The sequence below is a fragment of the Excalfactoria chinensis genome, chromosome 1 (genome assembly GCF_039878825.1).
Source record: "Excalfactoria chinensis isolate bCotChi1 chromosome 1, bCotChi1.hap2, whole genome shotgun sequence".
Taxonomy (NCBI): domain Eukaryota; kingdom Metazoa; phylum Chordata; class Aves; order Galliformes; family Phasianidae; genus Excalfactoria; species Excalfactoria chinensis.
The window spans coordinates 103,466,035-103,480,921 of record NC_092825.1 but is presented as its reverse complement, the minus strand read 5'-3'; the positions used below and the strand labels follow the sequence as shown (position 1 = coordinate 103,480,921).

Below are 14,887 nucleotides of genomic sequence, written 5' to 3'. Positions count from 1 at the left end.
TAAGTATTTAAGCTGAAATATTTGGCCTGATCACCTCCTTGAATACTGCTAGATGTTGACATAAGTCCACTTTCAGTTCTGCAGTGTAGCCATGTAAGAACATAGTTGACTCCTGAACCTGTTGTAGCTGTCTGACGCTGCTTTGTCCTGGTTGTCCCATCTTCAGAATGGCCCTGCAAGGGAGAACAGCGGAAGGAGATCATCTGAAAATAGCCAGCCAAGCGTATACGAAACAGGCAGTTTGGGGAAAATGCATAAGCTCACTTTGTGTTTTAAAACTCTGCAAGTCTGTCCTCAAATTTAGCTACTAGAGTTCATAGAAAACTATGAAGTTTTTAAATGGCAGTGGTTTGTTTGCCTGGTTCATCCGCTGCCCGTGTACTTTGTTACTTCTACCAATAAAACTGGACAGAGGAGAAATAGGCTGTTACAGAGTCTGTGACCTCCTCACAGTTAAGGCTACAAAGAAACCTTAAGTCCGCCTTTCCTTTAGGGGCTGTGACAGCTGTGGAGAAATCTTTTGGCCTTTTAAACTCCTCATAAATCATGCGAGTACTGTTGGTTTCAGTTATGCTTTCCATGTCTTTGAGGGGAATCATGTTTTTTAATCCTATATCCTTCTGTTCCCAGCCCCATAGGCTGCCTAGCAATTACCAGCTATAAAGCCACTTTATTCTGGTTACATTTATACGTTACGTATAAAATGTGGGGAATATAATATTTTTTGGTAAATTATTCTGTTGCAATTTCTAATTAGCCTTCAGTGGCAAAGAAAATCCCACCACTGAACTATTGTATGTTGGTTATTTGGAGAATTATTGCCTTATTGGTGTGGGGATAATGGATAAGCAGGTTTTGAGGCACATTGAGCTGTTTGCATGAGCTGTGTAAACTTGTTCCAGATACTTCACTACCTGGCATTTGGTGAAGTGATGCCATGACTTCATAAATCATAGTCTGATTTTTGGGTGGTCCTGTGTGAAGCCAGGATTTGGACTCAGTGATCCTTATGGGCCCCTTCCAACTTGGGATATTCTTTGATTCTGTAAGATTCTTCTCATCTGTGGTGCTTATCCTTTTGCTGATAAGAGAGTTTTGCTTTAGCTGGAAGTAGTAACTTTATTTCACCTCTTGGTTCCATTTGCTTTTTCCTTCTTATGCCAGATTTTAGATACAAAGCAATCAGAAAACAAAAGTTCCACGATAGTGTGAAGGATTCGGATGTCAAATGTAAGCAAATACTAAGAAGTAATTTTGCCAGGGATGCTGCTTTTCTATTAAAAAAAGAGGAGAGACAAATGAGACGTATGTGCAGCCTGCAAATGCATATTGTTGCCTACATAACATCTGTTCCTGCCAATTCTCAATCACCTTTCATAACAGGTCTTTCAAACAATACCAGAAGAATTCCACATCCTACTAAGAGTGTAATTATCAGCCTGGTTTAAAAGAAAGAAGTCTCTGTTGATTGCACCGGTGGTCATCTTCTCCCCTGCCACTGTCTTAGCTGTTCTCCCAAAAATCAAAATGGAAAACTCCAAGTAGAATCACATTTGTGGGGGGAGAAGTCGAGCAATGAGAATATAATGTAGAACTCTATTTGTCGTTGTATTTTGCAGAACCCTGGGATTTAATCCCTGAAATCCTGCAGTAATTTTGCTAGTAGTTTGCTCCAGTCTAATGTAGCTTACATTAGACATTAGGTAAGAGGAAGAGCAAGAGAACTGCTCAGCTTGCAACGAAGATCAAATAAAGGAGGAATATTCTTAATGATGCTCCAATTTACCAGGAGCCTGGGGAGTGTTCTCTGAAAAGAAAAACACAAGTAACCAATTAAGAAGATAGTACAAGAATGTAGTAGTAATATTTCTAGGTGTTTTCTTCTCCTATAAGCATTCAGCATACATAGGGGAAAAATGGCTGGAAATAGTGGCAAGTAAGTAAGGTTTCATCTTATTCTTTTCTGTTGCTCAGTATTTAAGCCAGGCTGAGGAGTAGTTGTAAAATGTAAAGAAGGCTCTTACTGCTGCCATGTTTCTGCTCTTGCTGTCCTGTGGTGTATAACCAGGTATTGTAATTAGCTGCTGTAGTTATTTTGCTTCCTTTCCTGCTTTCTCAGCCTTTTTATTTCTTCTAGGTTCTTCATGCGCAAGGGCAGCTGTACCTCTAGACTTGTTCAGGAAGCAACCTTCTGGCCACCAAAGCTTTGCACTGAACAGCAGGGCCAGTGATGGTAGCCCAGAGCCAGAGCTGAGGCCTGGGCTTGGATCCATTACTGCAGAGGTATGGCATAAAGATGATTTTATGGTGGATCCTTTGGTTCTGGACATCCTTGTGAGTGCTCATCTGTGAGTTCACAGTGCAACATGTGGCCCAGTTTCAGTATCACATTCATAATTTATGGTAACACGTCATGCTGTATTTATGCGTATCAAAAGCATTAGCTGGCCCTTGAATGTTAATAAAAATGTTGAAGGAGCACTTGTTAGAAATATTAACATCCTTGAAATATTTTTTTTTGTCTTCCTAGTTCTTGTTTATCGAGCCTAGCGAGTTAAAGACTTGGCAAGCTTCTTCTCCAGTGCCAAGCACTAAGGTAGAAAAGGATCGAACTGTGATGCCCTGTGGGACTGTGGTCACTACTGTAACTGCTGTGAAAACCAAACCTCGACTAGAAGGGAGGTCATCCCCATTGAGCACAGGTGAGGAAGTCTGGTTTGTTCTGTATTCACCCTTAGGATTGTCTGGGGAGGGGGGAGGAGATAAGAGAAGTTGGTGCAAGGAGGAACAGGGATGGACGGAGAGGCATCGTCCAGGCTTCTCTGAGGCATTGATGGTGATGGGTTTTTTTTTTGGATTCTTCAAAATCAGGTTTTTAATTTTCATGAAACCTTGTTGCTACAAGAGGAATGGTTAATGCTGCTTTTTTGCACTTACGTTTAAATTTCTTGCTGGAGTGCCAGTGCAGAACAGCTTGGTTTGAGTGGGTGCCTTTCCACATGACAGAAGTATCAGAAACGTGAGTGCTTGCTGATGGCAGTCTTGTGCTGTGCCTTCTAACCTCAGTGTGTATTATAATCTCAGATGAGAATGAGTGTCATCCTGTGGCAGTCTTTTCAGTGTACCTTTCTGGAGCAGACTGATTCCTCTTGGGATAAATATGAGAGTAAAACCTCTACGCAGTCTTTGTGTGCAGTCTCACAGAGAGCTGCATTCTTTCAAGCTGTCAATGCAGATCTTTTACTGAGGCATATATTGTCGAATGTATTGCAGAAGATGTTTAGAAGTAATTTCCTGTGTTTCGTAGTTCTTTTCAGATCACGTTACTATAGAGAGCACGCCCTGAGGAATTCTATAAACAACTTTCTCAAACAGTTATGATTTGTACAGCCTTTTGAATTGATACAAGAGATCCTTGTTGTTTTCACAGCAAGTGTCTTAAATAGTTCAAGTAACAAAGAAGTTTGGTTTTCAGGTTCTCCTGTGAAAACTCCACTCAAAGTCAAAGTGGTTGAAAAGGATTTTTCTGTTCAAGCTCTCCATTCTCACGGTGCTCCAGTCAGCAAAACTTTATCGTCTTCAGATACAGGTAATAAAACCTTTTGAAGCTTCTCATTAGAAAACATCTCTCTAGACTGCGCGTGGGATTAATGTAACCCTGCTAAAATAGCAGTGAACCCGCTACTGGCTTTCAACAGGCACTGAGATGTTTGTATTAGCAAGCACTGTGGTTAGGGGTATAGCAGTCTCGCAATAGGAATCTGTTTTTAATTGGTGATTAAAATTACTGATTTTGAAAAAGCAGCAGTGTGGTTTGGAAGGGGGAGGTGACTGCAGAAAAGCCAGGCTGGCTTTCCTCTTGCTTTTGAATGAAAAACTCTTCCCTTATAAAGGCATGTGGTACACTGCACAAGGTGAAAACTCTCCAAAATTTAACCTTAAGGCCATTATGAAATCTGTCTGAAGAAAAGGCATGAGGCTGCCTTTAGGTAAGGCAGACTGAATTCTCTTCCTAGCCCTGCCACTGCTATTCTGCTGTTGTTGTTGTTGTGTTTTTGTGCTGATGCAAATACATAATCTGGCTGAGCCTGTTTATCTGCTATCCTAAGTGAGCTGTCATACAGTTGAAGAGGCTTCAGAGCACCAGGTAGCTTCAGTAACACCTTTAATTACAAATTCAATTTGAATTAAGCTTGTTTTTGACTCTGTGGCATTTTACCTTTTTGAGATGCAGCTCTGAATCTTCAGCACGTTCTTCAGTCCTTTGTGGCTTTGCCATTTGCTCCTTAGACCTGTAGGCAGCAATGGAGAAAGATGCAGTGTAGTGCAGCTGCAAATGGCACATGATGTGGAGTTCTATTTGCTTTGTATAGATTTTGGTGCAGGTGGGACAATCTGGAGATGTTCTAGAGTGCTTCTGGAACAGTCGGAAATCTTGCTGAGAGACAGATGCATTGGCCAGAAGGCAAAAATCTGGGCAAGAAAGTGAAGCAATAACTATTGACTCTTCCTTGAGCGGTAGACCAATGATACCATGAAGCAGGGTGGTATTACTGAGCCAATTTGGAAAGCCCTAAGCTTCTGAGTTTTCCATCATAACTGGTTCTGATATTGAAAATGCAAAGCACTTACTGGAAAACTTGTCTGAATTAAGCTCAGAGCACACTGAGATGGACAATGTTTTCCCTTCTCGGGGAGTGCAGGGGAATTCCTGTGAAATGTTAATACATTATTGCAGGAAGAATTACTCATGAGAACAAAACCTTGAGGCAAATGGAAGAAATACAAAGAAGCATTGGTGGTAGTTATTGCAGACAGCATGCCAGACTAGCTACGAGCTCTGTGGAAAAGATCCTGTGGCCTTTCCATGGTTCTAAATAATGACAACAATAAGAATTAGCAAGTGCCACTGATGCAGTGCTGGGCACTCAGGAGTTCGGGAGGCCTTGTAGTGGCTCTGAAGATGGAAAAGTGGGGTTTGTAATGAGTGTGCACGCATGTGGGAGTGCATACTACTTGTGTGTGTGTACTGCTAAGTTCCAAAACTATCTGAGGTACTTGGTGTGGTGTTATTCAGGCCTCATCCTTCAGTCCACTAATGTCACGACGACAAAAGACACTGCTCAGTTTAATTCATGCTCTTCCTGGTTGTATTCCTTTGTTGTTAGATCTCTTATTGAAGAGCCCACCTCCAACAATTAAATCTGTGAAACTTCATTAGATTTGTTTTTCTAAGCTCAACGAATTTGATTAGTGTGTGCTTGCTGTGCCAGAATGTACCGCAGTGTAGCAGTGTACTGAAGTAATTGGCTGCTTGGTCTGGGTTTCCAAAGTCTTATGAGTGTGAAGGGCATGGATTTGTAAGTGTAACTTCTGTATTGTTTCTGCGTAGGATGGATAATGTACATCAGATTGAGAAGAATGGAAAGACAAGACTCAGTAGCTTGGTGGTGGATTGGAAAATGTTTTGTTATACATGGTGTTTATATCATTCCTTCTGATTTCTTTAGAGTTTAGAACAAGCTTTGTCTCTCTTTGCTTTTTCTGTTTCTTTCTTCGCTCTGAAATAATGCTTTCTTTTCAGAGCTGCTGATACTGAACGGCAGTGACCCTGTTGCAGAAGCAGCCATTCGACAGTTAAGTGAGTCTGCCAAGCAGAAGCTGAAGTCTCCCAGGAAGAAAAGCACCATTATCATATCAGGGGTGTCCAAGGTACAGCAGAAAACAACAAGTTTACTTCTTGGTACTGTAAAGTCTTTGTTCCACTGAGCATGATCTGAATGTGCATTCTCCAGTGTCCTGCTCATCAGGACCTATGTCTGCCTATTTCAATAACTGCTTCAAGTTGAACCAAATCAGGGTGTGCTTGCTAGAGAGTGGGTTATTTTTTAAAAACTTAGATTTGAAAGCTTAACTAAAAGTGCATGGTGTCCTTGGCCAGGAGTGGGATGATCAGGCATTTGGGAAGACTAGCCTAGGTAAAGACAAAAATTAGCCTTTCTCTGTTTTTGCTGATGGAGGGAACGTGCACACAAATTATATCAGTGATTTTTTTTTTTTACGTGTTGATTTTGCTTAAACAAAACCCTCTGGGAAAGCCCTCACTCTGGGCTTTATTCTCGAGGAAGGGAAACAGAAGACTGCTCCTCACTTGGCATACAGCATTCTTTCAGGCTTTCATTATCCATAGCCTCCCTCTGACTCTTGGTCCCTGCCTACAGTCCCTTCCCTGCAGGGTACTCTGTGGACATTTGCTGTTGTCTTGCCGTTCTGCTCAGGTTTCCTGATGAGCTCTGAGAGAAAGTTGAGACACTGAGCCTTGTCATTGCTGTGCTGTGTAGTATTTAAGTATTAAATACTACAGTGTTTTTTGTTGGTTTTTTTTTCCAGTCACTTGGCTTCAACAGGACAATTAGATTGTGATCAGTTCTTATTAGAACTTAGTTATATGCTTCTCTCCTTTAGTGGAGCTTAGAGAGCCTCATGATGGTTTTCTGATAGCCCTGAGCAGTGCAAATAGAAGTGTAAAGAGAAGAAAAGAACCTATTTTTTGCAGGGAGGCTCGTTTTTGGTTTTGTTTCTATTTTTTTTGTGTTGTTTTTTTTTTCTTTTTTCCAGCAGAGTGGTTTTGTGTCAGCGTTGTCTCTTTGTTTTTATTTCTCTTTATCTCCTCTGGGCAGACCTCTTTATCTCAGGACAGTGAAGCCACACTGATGATGGGCTACGCTGCAGCCATGGACAGTTCCTGCAAGGAAGCGGATCCCCCACCTGCAGGAGAGGAAGTGATTGCAAAAGTAACTTCTGATGAAAAACTATCTGCAGGTGCTTCAGAAACAGTACCTGATACTGACCCACAGCAGAGTGCCCATAAGGCTTGGGCTTTGGAGAATGGCAGCCAGCAGTGGGACTCCAACACACTCTTAGACCAGAGCTGTGAAGAAATGTCTGGGAGCTCATTAAGTGTTTCAGAAACTGGAAGCGTGAAAAAGTCTAAAGGTATGTGATCCTTACCTTGCCATTAGGAAATAACTGTGGTCTATACATCATTGGCAGTGTCATGCAACACTGTGTAGTAGTTTATCCTCTGGTACTGCTTTTTCTCTTTAAACTCTTTGTAATTGTGGTGTTGGTGGAAGCTGTCTTGCTAGAAGTCACGGAGTACAGTTCTCTGGTTGCCAGAGACATGGCAGGCTCTCTTAGATTATTCTCCATCAGTAAATGGAAGGACTCACCCTAAGAAGTTAAAAGACAGATCATTAAACCCAACTCGTATCTGGGAGGGTAAAGCAAATGAAGGATCAGATCATTTTGCTTGTGTAGTTACACACCTGGATAGCCTCAGCATGAAAATACCTTAGGATTCTTTGTGTTTCCTTTATAAACCCAGTAACCTCTGAGGCTGCTGTGCTGCTTCAGGGCTGTGATGTGGCTTTTAGGAAGTCTGGAAGAAAACCCAGTGCAGTGGTTACCCACCTGTGCCCCAAACAGGTGGCACACCAGTTACATGGGATGCGTGTTGATGTTGGACAGATTGTTGTATTTCTCACCCATCTCCATCCCTCTTTTACTTTATGCTTTTCTGTGCATTTCTCACTTGGGGACTTCTATACTTAGGGACAGTATAAAGTGGCATACTATAAAACCTTAGTGCAGTACCAGACTACAGTGAGGTGGCTGCCCAGGGAGGTGGTGGAGTCACCATCCCTGGTGGTGTTCAAGAGCTGTGTGGATGTGGCACTGAGGGACGAGGTGGGTGGGCTGTTGGTTGGACTGGGTGATCTTAGAGGTCTTTTCTAACCTAATGATTCTAATGCACCTCACATAGCCATATACTAGACCTCTTCACCAAGGCTTGATGTCTTCTGGTCTTTTCACAGCTCTGTTGTTCCATCTGATAGTTCAGGATAGCGCAGCAACCATCAGTTTGGCACAGACAATCAGGTGTTAGACAGTTTGGAATGAATTTAGGTAACTAAGCGTTAATTGATCTGACTTTTCTGGAGTCTGGAGAAATTTAGGAAGCTCTATGAGATTCTGCAAAACCTCTGGACTGTTTAATGTTTTACTCTAAAGCAAGCAAATGGAAGTTTGCAGGTGAACTGTTGTTTACTTTGGCTTTTCCATGTGCAGTGTGGTGCAGAAGTCAGCCTTCTGAAAGTTGTCTTTGCGCAGTGTAGGGCAGGACTGCTAGAAAGGATGGATTGTCTCTAATATTGAGACGGTTGTCTCAGCTTTTCTAAAGCTGTCTAAAATCCCTTATACACAGATCTCTCTGTGGAAGTCTTGAACCTCTGCTTACAACTGAGTAAGTTCAGTGGAGTGAGATAAGAAAACATTTCAACCTCCTTTCCCTTGGTTAGCTTTGAGTACTTGAGTTTATTTTTTTTTTTTGGTCAAAAATAATTCCCTTTCCCTTTGAAAAACAAGAGCAGTGACAACAACAGCAATCAACCAAAAAACAACCACCCTTCTGCTTCCAAAAGCTTCCTGAATGGTATGAATGTCTTAAAGTTAGCATTGTCTTTCACTATAATTTCTACTCTAGAATACCTGTGTTTTTCACTTTTCTGACTTCCTGTTTCTTACCCGTTCCCTTTTATAAACTTAAGAGGACCACTGTGCCAACCAGAATTAATTACCTACACAGTAAGTTGCTTTTGTCTTATCTTTTAAAGAAAACGTAGCTTTACAATGGTGCGCTCATTGTAAAAATCAGAGCAAAATGTAGTTTGGCACCCGTTTTCTTCCCTCATCCATTTCTTTCCTCCTCCAAACTGCCTTCCTGTGCTCAGATGCCTTAGCAGCTTTGTCTGCCCCAACAAATCATTCCACTGGTGGATGTGCTGTCCAAGTGGGTCACGCAGAACAGGCTTCAGGGAAGGCTCGGAGGGGTGCTGTGTGCTCCTGCTCTCTCTCCATCATGCCCATTCCTGTTGTATCTGATTATCAGTTGAACATCTGCTCATGCAAACACGTGTGACTTCATAACTGGATATGCACACACAGAACACTTCTTCTAAACACTGCTGCTTACAGTTGCTCAGATTTCCTTTTTAGCTGAACTCCTAGAGCTACAAGTACTTTCAGACACCTCAATTAAAAACCGCTTTGGAGTTAGGAAGGAATGGAGGGAAGCAGTGTCTATTTGTGTTCTCATAGATGTGGAAGGAAGTCTTCCTCCAATAAAAAAAAAAAAAGAGACTCAGAAGTGACCTTAGCCCCACCAGCCTGTTAGAACAGCCTGAGCTGGCCCTCAGGTTGCCTGTGAAGACCAGCTAGTCTGTACAGCATTCTTGAGGCACTTTCTGCTTATCTCCTGGTGTTGGGGACAGAGTTTGGCACGTGGATCCTGTTGAACTCAAGAAGCAAGTGTGCAAACAGCACGAGCATTGCCGAGCTTGTGATTTGCCCTATAGCCTGCCTTCCTAGCAGGGGTGCATGCCTCCACAAAGCTGGAGCTACTGTCAGGCAGCATGCACCCACCTGGCTGGAGACCAATGGGTAGCAGTGGGGATGTGAGAAGCTTCCAGCTACCAGTGATCTCAGTACTTCTGAAAACACAAGGAGCTTTCACCTCAAGGGATGCTGCTTTTGATGAGGCTGTGCTGTTCTCAGGGAAGGGGCAGCCTGCTTTTTTTTTTCAGCTGCAACAAGTTGTCCCAGGTGACCAGCACAAGTTTTGCAGCATTCTTGGTTTGGTTCTGTTCCCCTGGGTGGGAAATCAATCTGAATGGATAGGACAAAATAGCTGTTTACAGATGAGCTCCATCCTGCTCCTCCTGCTGGCACAGCTTCAGCCGCAGCTGCCAGTGCTACTGGGCAGAGCAGCAGCTGAGGGCTAAAACAAAAGCCGCACAGCAGCAGTGCATCAGCAGCCCCCCCAGCCTCTGCATATTAACAACTGTCAGTATCAGAGGGTAAAACACTGTTTCTTTTATGCCGTTGACAACAGCTTGAAGTGGTGCTGCCTTGCCAAAATGATCAGTCAGGGGGTGATGGGAGAGCAGACAAGATTCAAGTCTGCGTTCCAGTTGCCTTCAGCTGACTCCTGCATTGATCCCGTTGTGCCCGGTGAGCCATGTCTTGGCCACAGCAAGACAAAATGCGCTAGAATATCTTCCCAGATGCTGAGCGCTCAGTCCTTAAAATAAAAAAGTAATAATGCTGAGCACATGTTTGTAACTGTTCCAGTCTGAACAGCTTCTGGCTGTGTGAACCAGGGCTGCTGTGAATTGCCTATTCTGCAGCTGTTGCTGTGCAAAATGACACGCGGCCTGTGCCCAGTCCTTAGATGACAGTGACGTAATCCTCGCTGTTGCGCGGTCACATGCAAGAATGAGTCCGCGTGTTGCTTTTTGTATCCCTTTGCAGTGGGAAGAAAAGCAGAGCCGAGACCGTGCAGTGACAGGATCTAAGAGCTGAACAAAGGAAGAGTAAGGAAAGCTGATGGTTGCGCGGAAACAAGTTGTGGAAGCTTAACCAGGAAGATGACTGTCCTCATGTACCTGAGTGCTAGGAGGCTCCCTCTGCTGGCTTGCTACCTGGATCCTCTTTTGTTCAAACTGGCTTGTTTCACTGAGACAGCAGCACTACCCAGTTCTGCACTGAACTTGTGCTATTTTGACATTGGGCTGTTGTACCAAGAGCAGGCAGTGTTCCTTGTGCCTCAGGCACATGGAGTGCGTGGGAGAAGGGAAGGTGGGAGCTGGTAGGATGCTGGCTGCAAAACCAACCAGGGCAAAACCACTGGTGTCTTGTGTTGCCGATATGACTCCACAGTGAGTTGACATTATGCAGCTAAGGCAATGGCAGCTAGGTTTGATGTGGAATCAAGAGGAAGGGTAAGATAAAATAAAGGAATCTGGATTAATTTGCCGCAGAAGGGACTCGGGCAAATTTCTGAGCCTACTGGAAGCAGGTGTAATGCTATTTTTAATATGCTTGAGGTGAATTGTTATTCCCAACAGTATTTTAAACCAGCAAGTGATTGCTGCTGTAGGTGATGCTGACGAATTCGGGTAGAAGATGGGCAGTCTGACTGTATGAGCCTGCTGCATGTGGGCTGACGTACAGCTACTGACCTCAGGCACCAACAGGATCCTCCATGTCAAAATGCCTCCTTCACTTTGTGTATAATGGGCTAATCTTTTCAACTCGTTGATTGCTGAAACTACAGAGAGGAACATTTCTTCCTCTATCTCTTTTTTTAATAAAATACTTATTACATTTATTGCACCAGAAGGATGAAATATGCCTGTTTGACATTTAAGTACCCAGCGTACAACCCACGCTAAGAGCTGTGCATGTGTACGTGTGAACACTATTGTAGCTTTCAGAAGAGCATTAGAAACAAAGGAGAAGAGAAGGTGACTTCCATGAGACGTGCGAATTCAAAGTTGAATTCAGAGGATTAACACTTCATTCCTTGCAGTTGCGTGGCAGCTTTCCTTCCTTTGCAACTGCAACATTTCAGAGAGAATGGAAGGAAAAAACTTCTTTTCTTTATTGCTCTTCTCTTCTGAACTCTTTGGCTAACTGTAAGAGCATGGACATATGCATAGATCGAGAACTACCGTGGTCTGTCATGAATCTGAGCGATTCAGTTTGCATGATACTTGCATGGAACGTGGAGAAGCAGAAAAATGCATAATTTCATGAAGCCTGAATTTCTCGGTGGTGTTTGCTTGGTAAAGAGCTGGGTCCAGTGAATGGGGGAAGGCGGATTGAGCAGCATGTAATGTATGTGTGCGAGTGCCTGAAAGCACACTGACTGCTCGCCTTTGCCAATATCCGAAATCCCTTCATTCCAGCATGGGACTCGTACCCTTGCGCCCACTCAGTTACAGATCATCAACACTGTGGCACTGGATGCACCACTCTCTTAGCTTTTTAATGTAGTTTAAAGTTATGAGAGTGGTGCTTAAGCTCGAAATGCTGAGACAAAGGCTTTTTTTCTGTAGTGATGCAGTTATAGCTAAAGCTGCAGTCTAGAAGAAAGCAGCCTGGTCAGTCTAAAGTGCCTGTGCCTCTGCTCTTTCCTTTTGCAGGTGGGATTTTGAGAAAGAGTGCAAAGCTCTTTTTCCGTCGACGACACCATCAGAAGGATCCGGGAATGAGTCAGTCGCACAACGATCTCATCTACCTGCAGCAGCCCCTGTCAGAGGAAACGCGCAAGAAGGGAGGCACTCTTTCACGTATTCTTAACAGAAAGTTGCTTTCCAAGAACAAAAGCAAGAGCAAATTGAATGGTGCTTCGGCAGAACCGTTTGCATAAGGTTGAATGAATGCTCTCTGCTGGGGTACTTGCACATCAGTTGTTTACAGAGCAGTACCAGAGAACACAAATACAGCCGATGACTTGCATAGTGTGATGCTTGCTAGTGCAGTGGTCCAGGAGTGAACAGAAGGATTGTATTTTCTGTTTATTTTTCCAGAACAGCTTTCTCTCTGATTACTATGAAGTTACTGCTTCAAATACAAGCAGCACTACTTGCATTGTGACAGCTTTTGGAGGACTGCGTGGTGGTGTTATATGAGGTGAGGGAGAGCAGAGAACGGCGCGGGTGGGGAGGAGCTGCACATGAGCACCTAGTTGACTGAAGCAGGGAGCTGAGAACTGAAGAGTCATACCTGCTCTATGATTGAACCACTGTCAGGAGAGAAGATAGCACTGTGCTTCCGTGCTGTGGCATGGAGCAGTAGCAATGCAAGTCTCAGCTTGTGTTTCTGGTCAGGCTGAAAGGGAAAAGAGACCCAGACCCACTTTGTATTGTGATTTGAAAACGGGTAAGTTTTCAGAAACAGAACTAAACCGTTGATTAAGAGAAGAGCCTACTGTAATAACTGTAGCCTGCTATAAACACTGCTCAGTCCATGTAGGTGGAGAGAGGCCTTTTTATATTAGCCATAAATCAATAAATTATGCAAATACTTATACTAGCATATTGTTTAATGTTCTGTACGTAAGTTATACTCTAAAAAACAGGACTTTTTAAAGAATCTACTTGCAAACATTCACAACTTCTCTGTAGCTTTTCTTCCCTGTGTGAGAAGCTGTTGCTGCTAATATAAAAACCTGTCGTAGGGGCTCTATTTCCTTCTCCCAAGTACTTGTTAGACAAGCATATATATACCATCATATCAAATGCAAAGCTAGGAGCAATAAGTCTTGAATAGAGCGTATTTAACCCTATATAAGCTTTTCATTAGACAGCTTGTTTTACTTGCCAAATATTTACTGAGATCTTAGAAAACGCAGTTGTGAAGAGAGCTTTTTAAAACATAATGATTGCATTCCCTTCAGTCTTTTGGTTTGTAGCTCCACCAGTGTTGTCGCGTGGTGAGTGGTCGGTTGAGTTTTCTATTTTCCTCATTAAATTAGAAAGCAAATCTGGTGAAAGTAAAGGCATAGTTCTTGTTTGAGCTGCTGAGAAGAACAGAAGGGCAGGATTTCACGGGTGCCACCTTGTAGTTTGCCTTCCTGTACATTCCTTCTGAGGACAAAGGACCAAGCCCGTTGTCTTTAGCCAAGGAAAACATCCATTCCATTAGAGCTACTGACATGAATGAATGATGGATTCATGTTGCTTTGCCAACAGTGGTTCAGCCCCCCACCTCGCCCCTTAAAAGAGATAGGAAGCTTTTGCAGGTATTTTGGTTTTCAACATAATTATTCTTCAAAAATAGAAAGTTACTGAGGAACAGAAACACGTTTTGAAACTTGAGATGGACTTCAGATTCCATGGTGAATTCTTCTACAGAGAAAATCTAGATGCTCATTGGTTATTTTTTACCAACAGGTTAGTAAATAAACGTACTGGCAGAATCTTTTAACTGAGTCTACAGCTTAAAAGTATCACTTGTATGGAAAAAATCACTGTAGAACAGCAGTCCAGCCTATCAAACGGCTGTATGTCTGAGCATGCTGCTTATTATGAGAACACTTGAAGGCATTTGTATATTTTGTTTTGGGAATTTGTTACAAACGACTGTCCCGGAGCTGTAACGTGCTTCAAAATCCCAGTTCAGTAATACGGGTTTATCCTGCCTCAATGTGCTTCAGCACTTCTGTTTGTTGTTAGTTTAACACAAAGTGGATCTCTTCATTTGTACTACAGCGACTCCTGATCCAAGCATTCAAAACTCCGAATCTCTATTCCCTCAGCACGTACTTTTTCCATGCGAAGGCCATCTTTGTGTGATGGGGCAGGGTAGGTGAGATCCTTCCAGTTTATTACATGGTCAGTTTTGTTTACTGAAGGAAAAAAATCTAACCACAAATTCAAGAAATCGAAGCGAGACTGAGCTCCATGGGTAGCATCATCTCAAGAGCAGAAGGAACGCGTAACACTACTTGAGGTCTGTTCGCATTACTGAAGTGGGATTTAATGGACAGAAGTTTTATCATTTACTGTAGAATGTGGTGGAAATAACACTGAACAACGTGCTGACTGCAGGAGGAGGGTTTGCTTGTGCGTTACTCTGAAGAACAGACAGGCCCTGAAGTGTTGATTTGGGTTGGTTTCTTTTTCGGTTGATCCTTGTTAAGGTCTTGGTTGCTGCCTAAACCCATGTCTTGATGGTGGGAACTGCAATATGTATATATATGTGTATGTGTATATGTATAACATACTGCAAATTGTGTGAAGGTTTGGGCTTACCTATATTAAGAGAATTAACCGTTAAGATGAGGAAAGCAAGGCAACTTGTGTTAAGAGGGAATCTTGGTCTTTAATTGCCTTCACTCCTCAGGAAAATAAATAGCATTTGGTTTGATGTTTGAACTCCACAAGTGGCTGGTTGTTCCTCATCTCTTCCTACAAACACTTTGTGTTGCATTGTAAAAACAAGCTAAACTACCAAACCCAAGGGCTCATGGAATCCAGTG

The 14,887-nt window shown here is 42.9% G+C and overlaps 1 protein-coding gene and 1 long non-coding RNA gene across 3 annotated transcripts in view; one reads left to right on the top strand and one right to left on the bottom strand.

The window, feature by feature from the left end:
* The window catches only part of C2CD2 (C2 calcium dependent domain containing 2), a 35,119-nt gene extending 21,241 nt beyond the window's left edge, over positions 1–13,878 (top strand). Inside the window, exons 9-15 of one of the 2 annotated variants that reach the window (XM_072357975.1) lie at positions 2,138–2,283; positions 2,531–2,702; positions 3,476–3,589; positions 5,585–5,712; positions 6,681–6,996; positions 8,610–8,646; positions 12,048–12,182. In XM_072357975.1, coding sequence (XP_072214076.1) covers positions 2,138–2,283; positions 2,531–2,702; positions 3,476–3,589; positions 5,585–5,712; positions 6,681–6,996; positions 8,610–8,635 — 902 coding nt within the window. In that variant the 3' untranslated portion in view covers positions 8,636–8,646; positions 12,048–12,182. Of the gene's footprint in view, positions 1–2,137; positions 2,284–2,530; positions 2,703–3,475; positions 3,590–5,584; positions 5,713–6,680; positions 6,997–8,609; positions 8,647–12,047 lie in introns of both variants that reach the window. The other variant, XM_072357892.1, reaches the window with a different exon arrangement.
* On the bottom strand, positions 7–7,435 carry LOC140263246 (uncharacterized). The gene is made up of 3 exons (XR_011905890.1): positions 7,329–7,435; positions 7,012–7,233; positions 7–173 (listed from the first exon to the last, which is right to left on the bottom strand). It is a non-coding gene; the product is annotated as an uncharacterized lncRNA (long non-coding RNA).
* Positions 13,879–14,887: the final 1,009 nt, after the last annotated feature.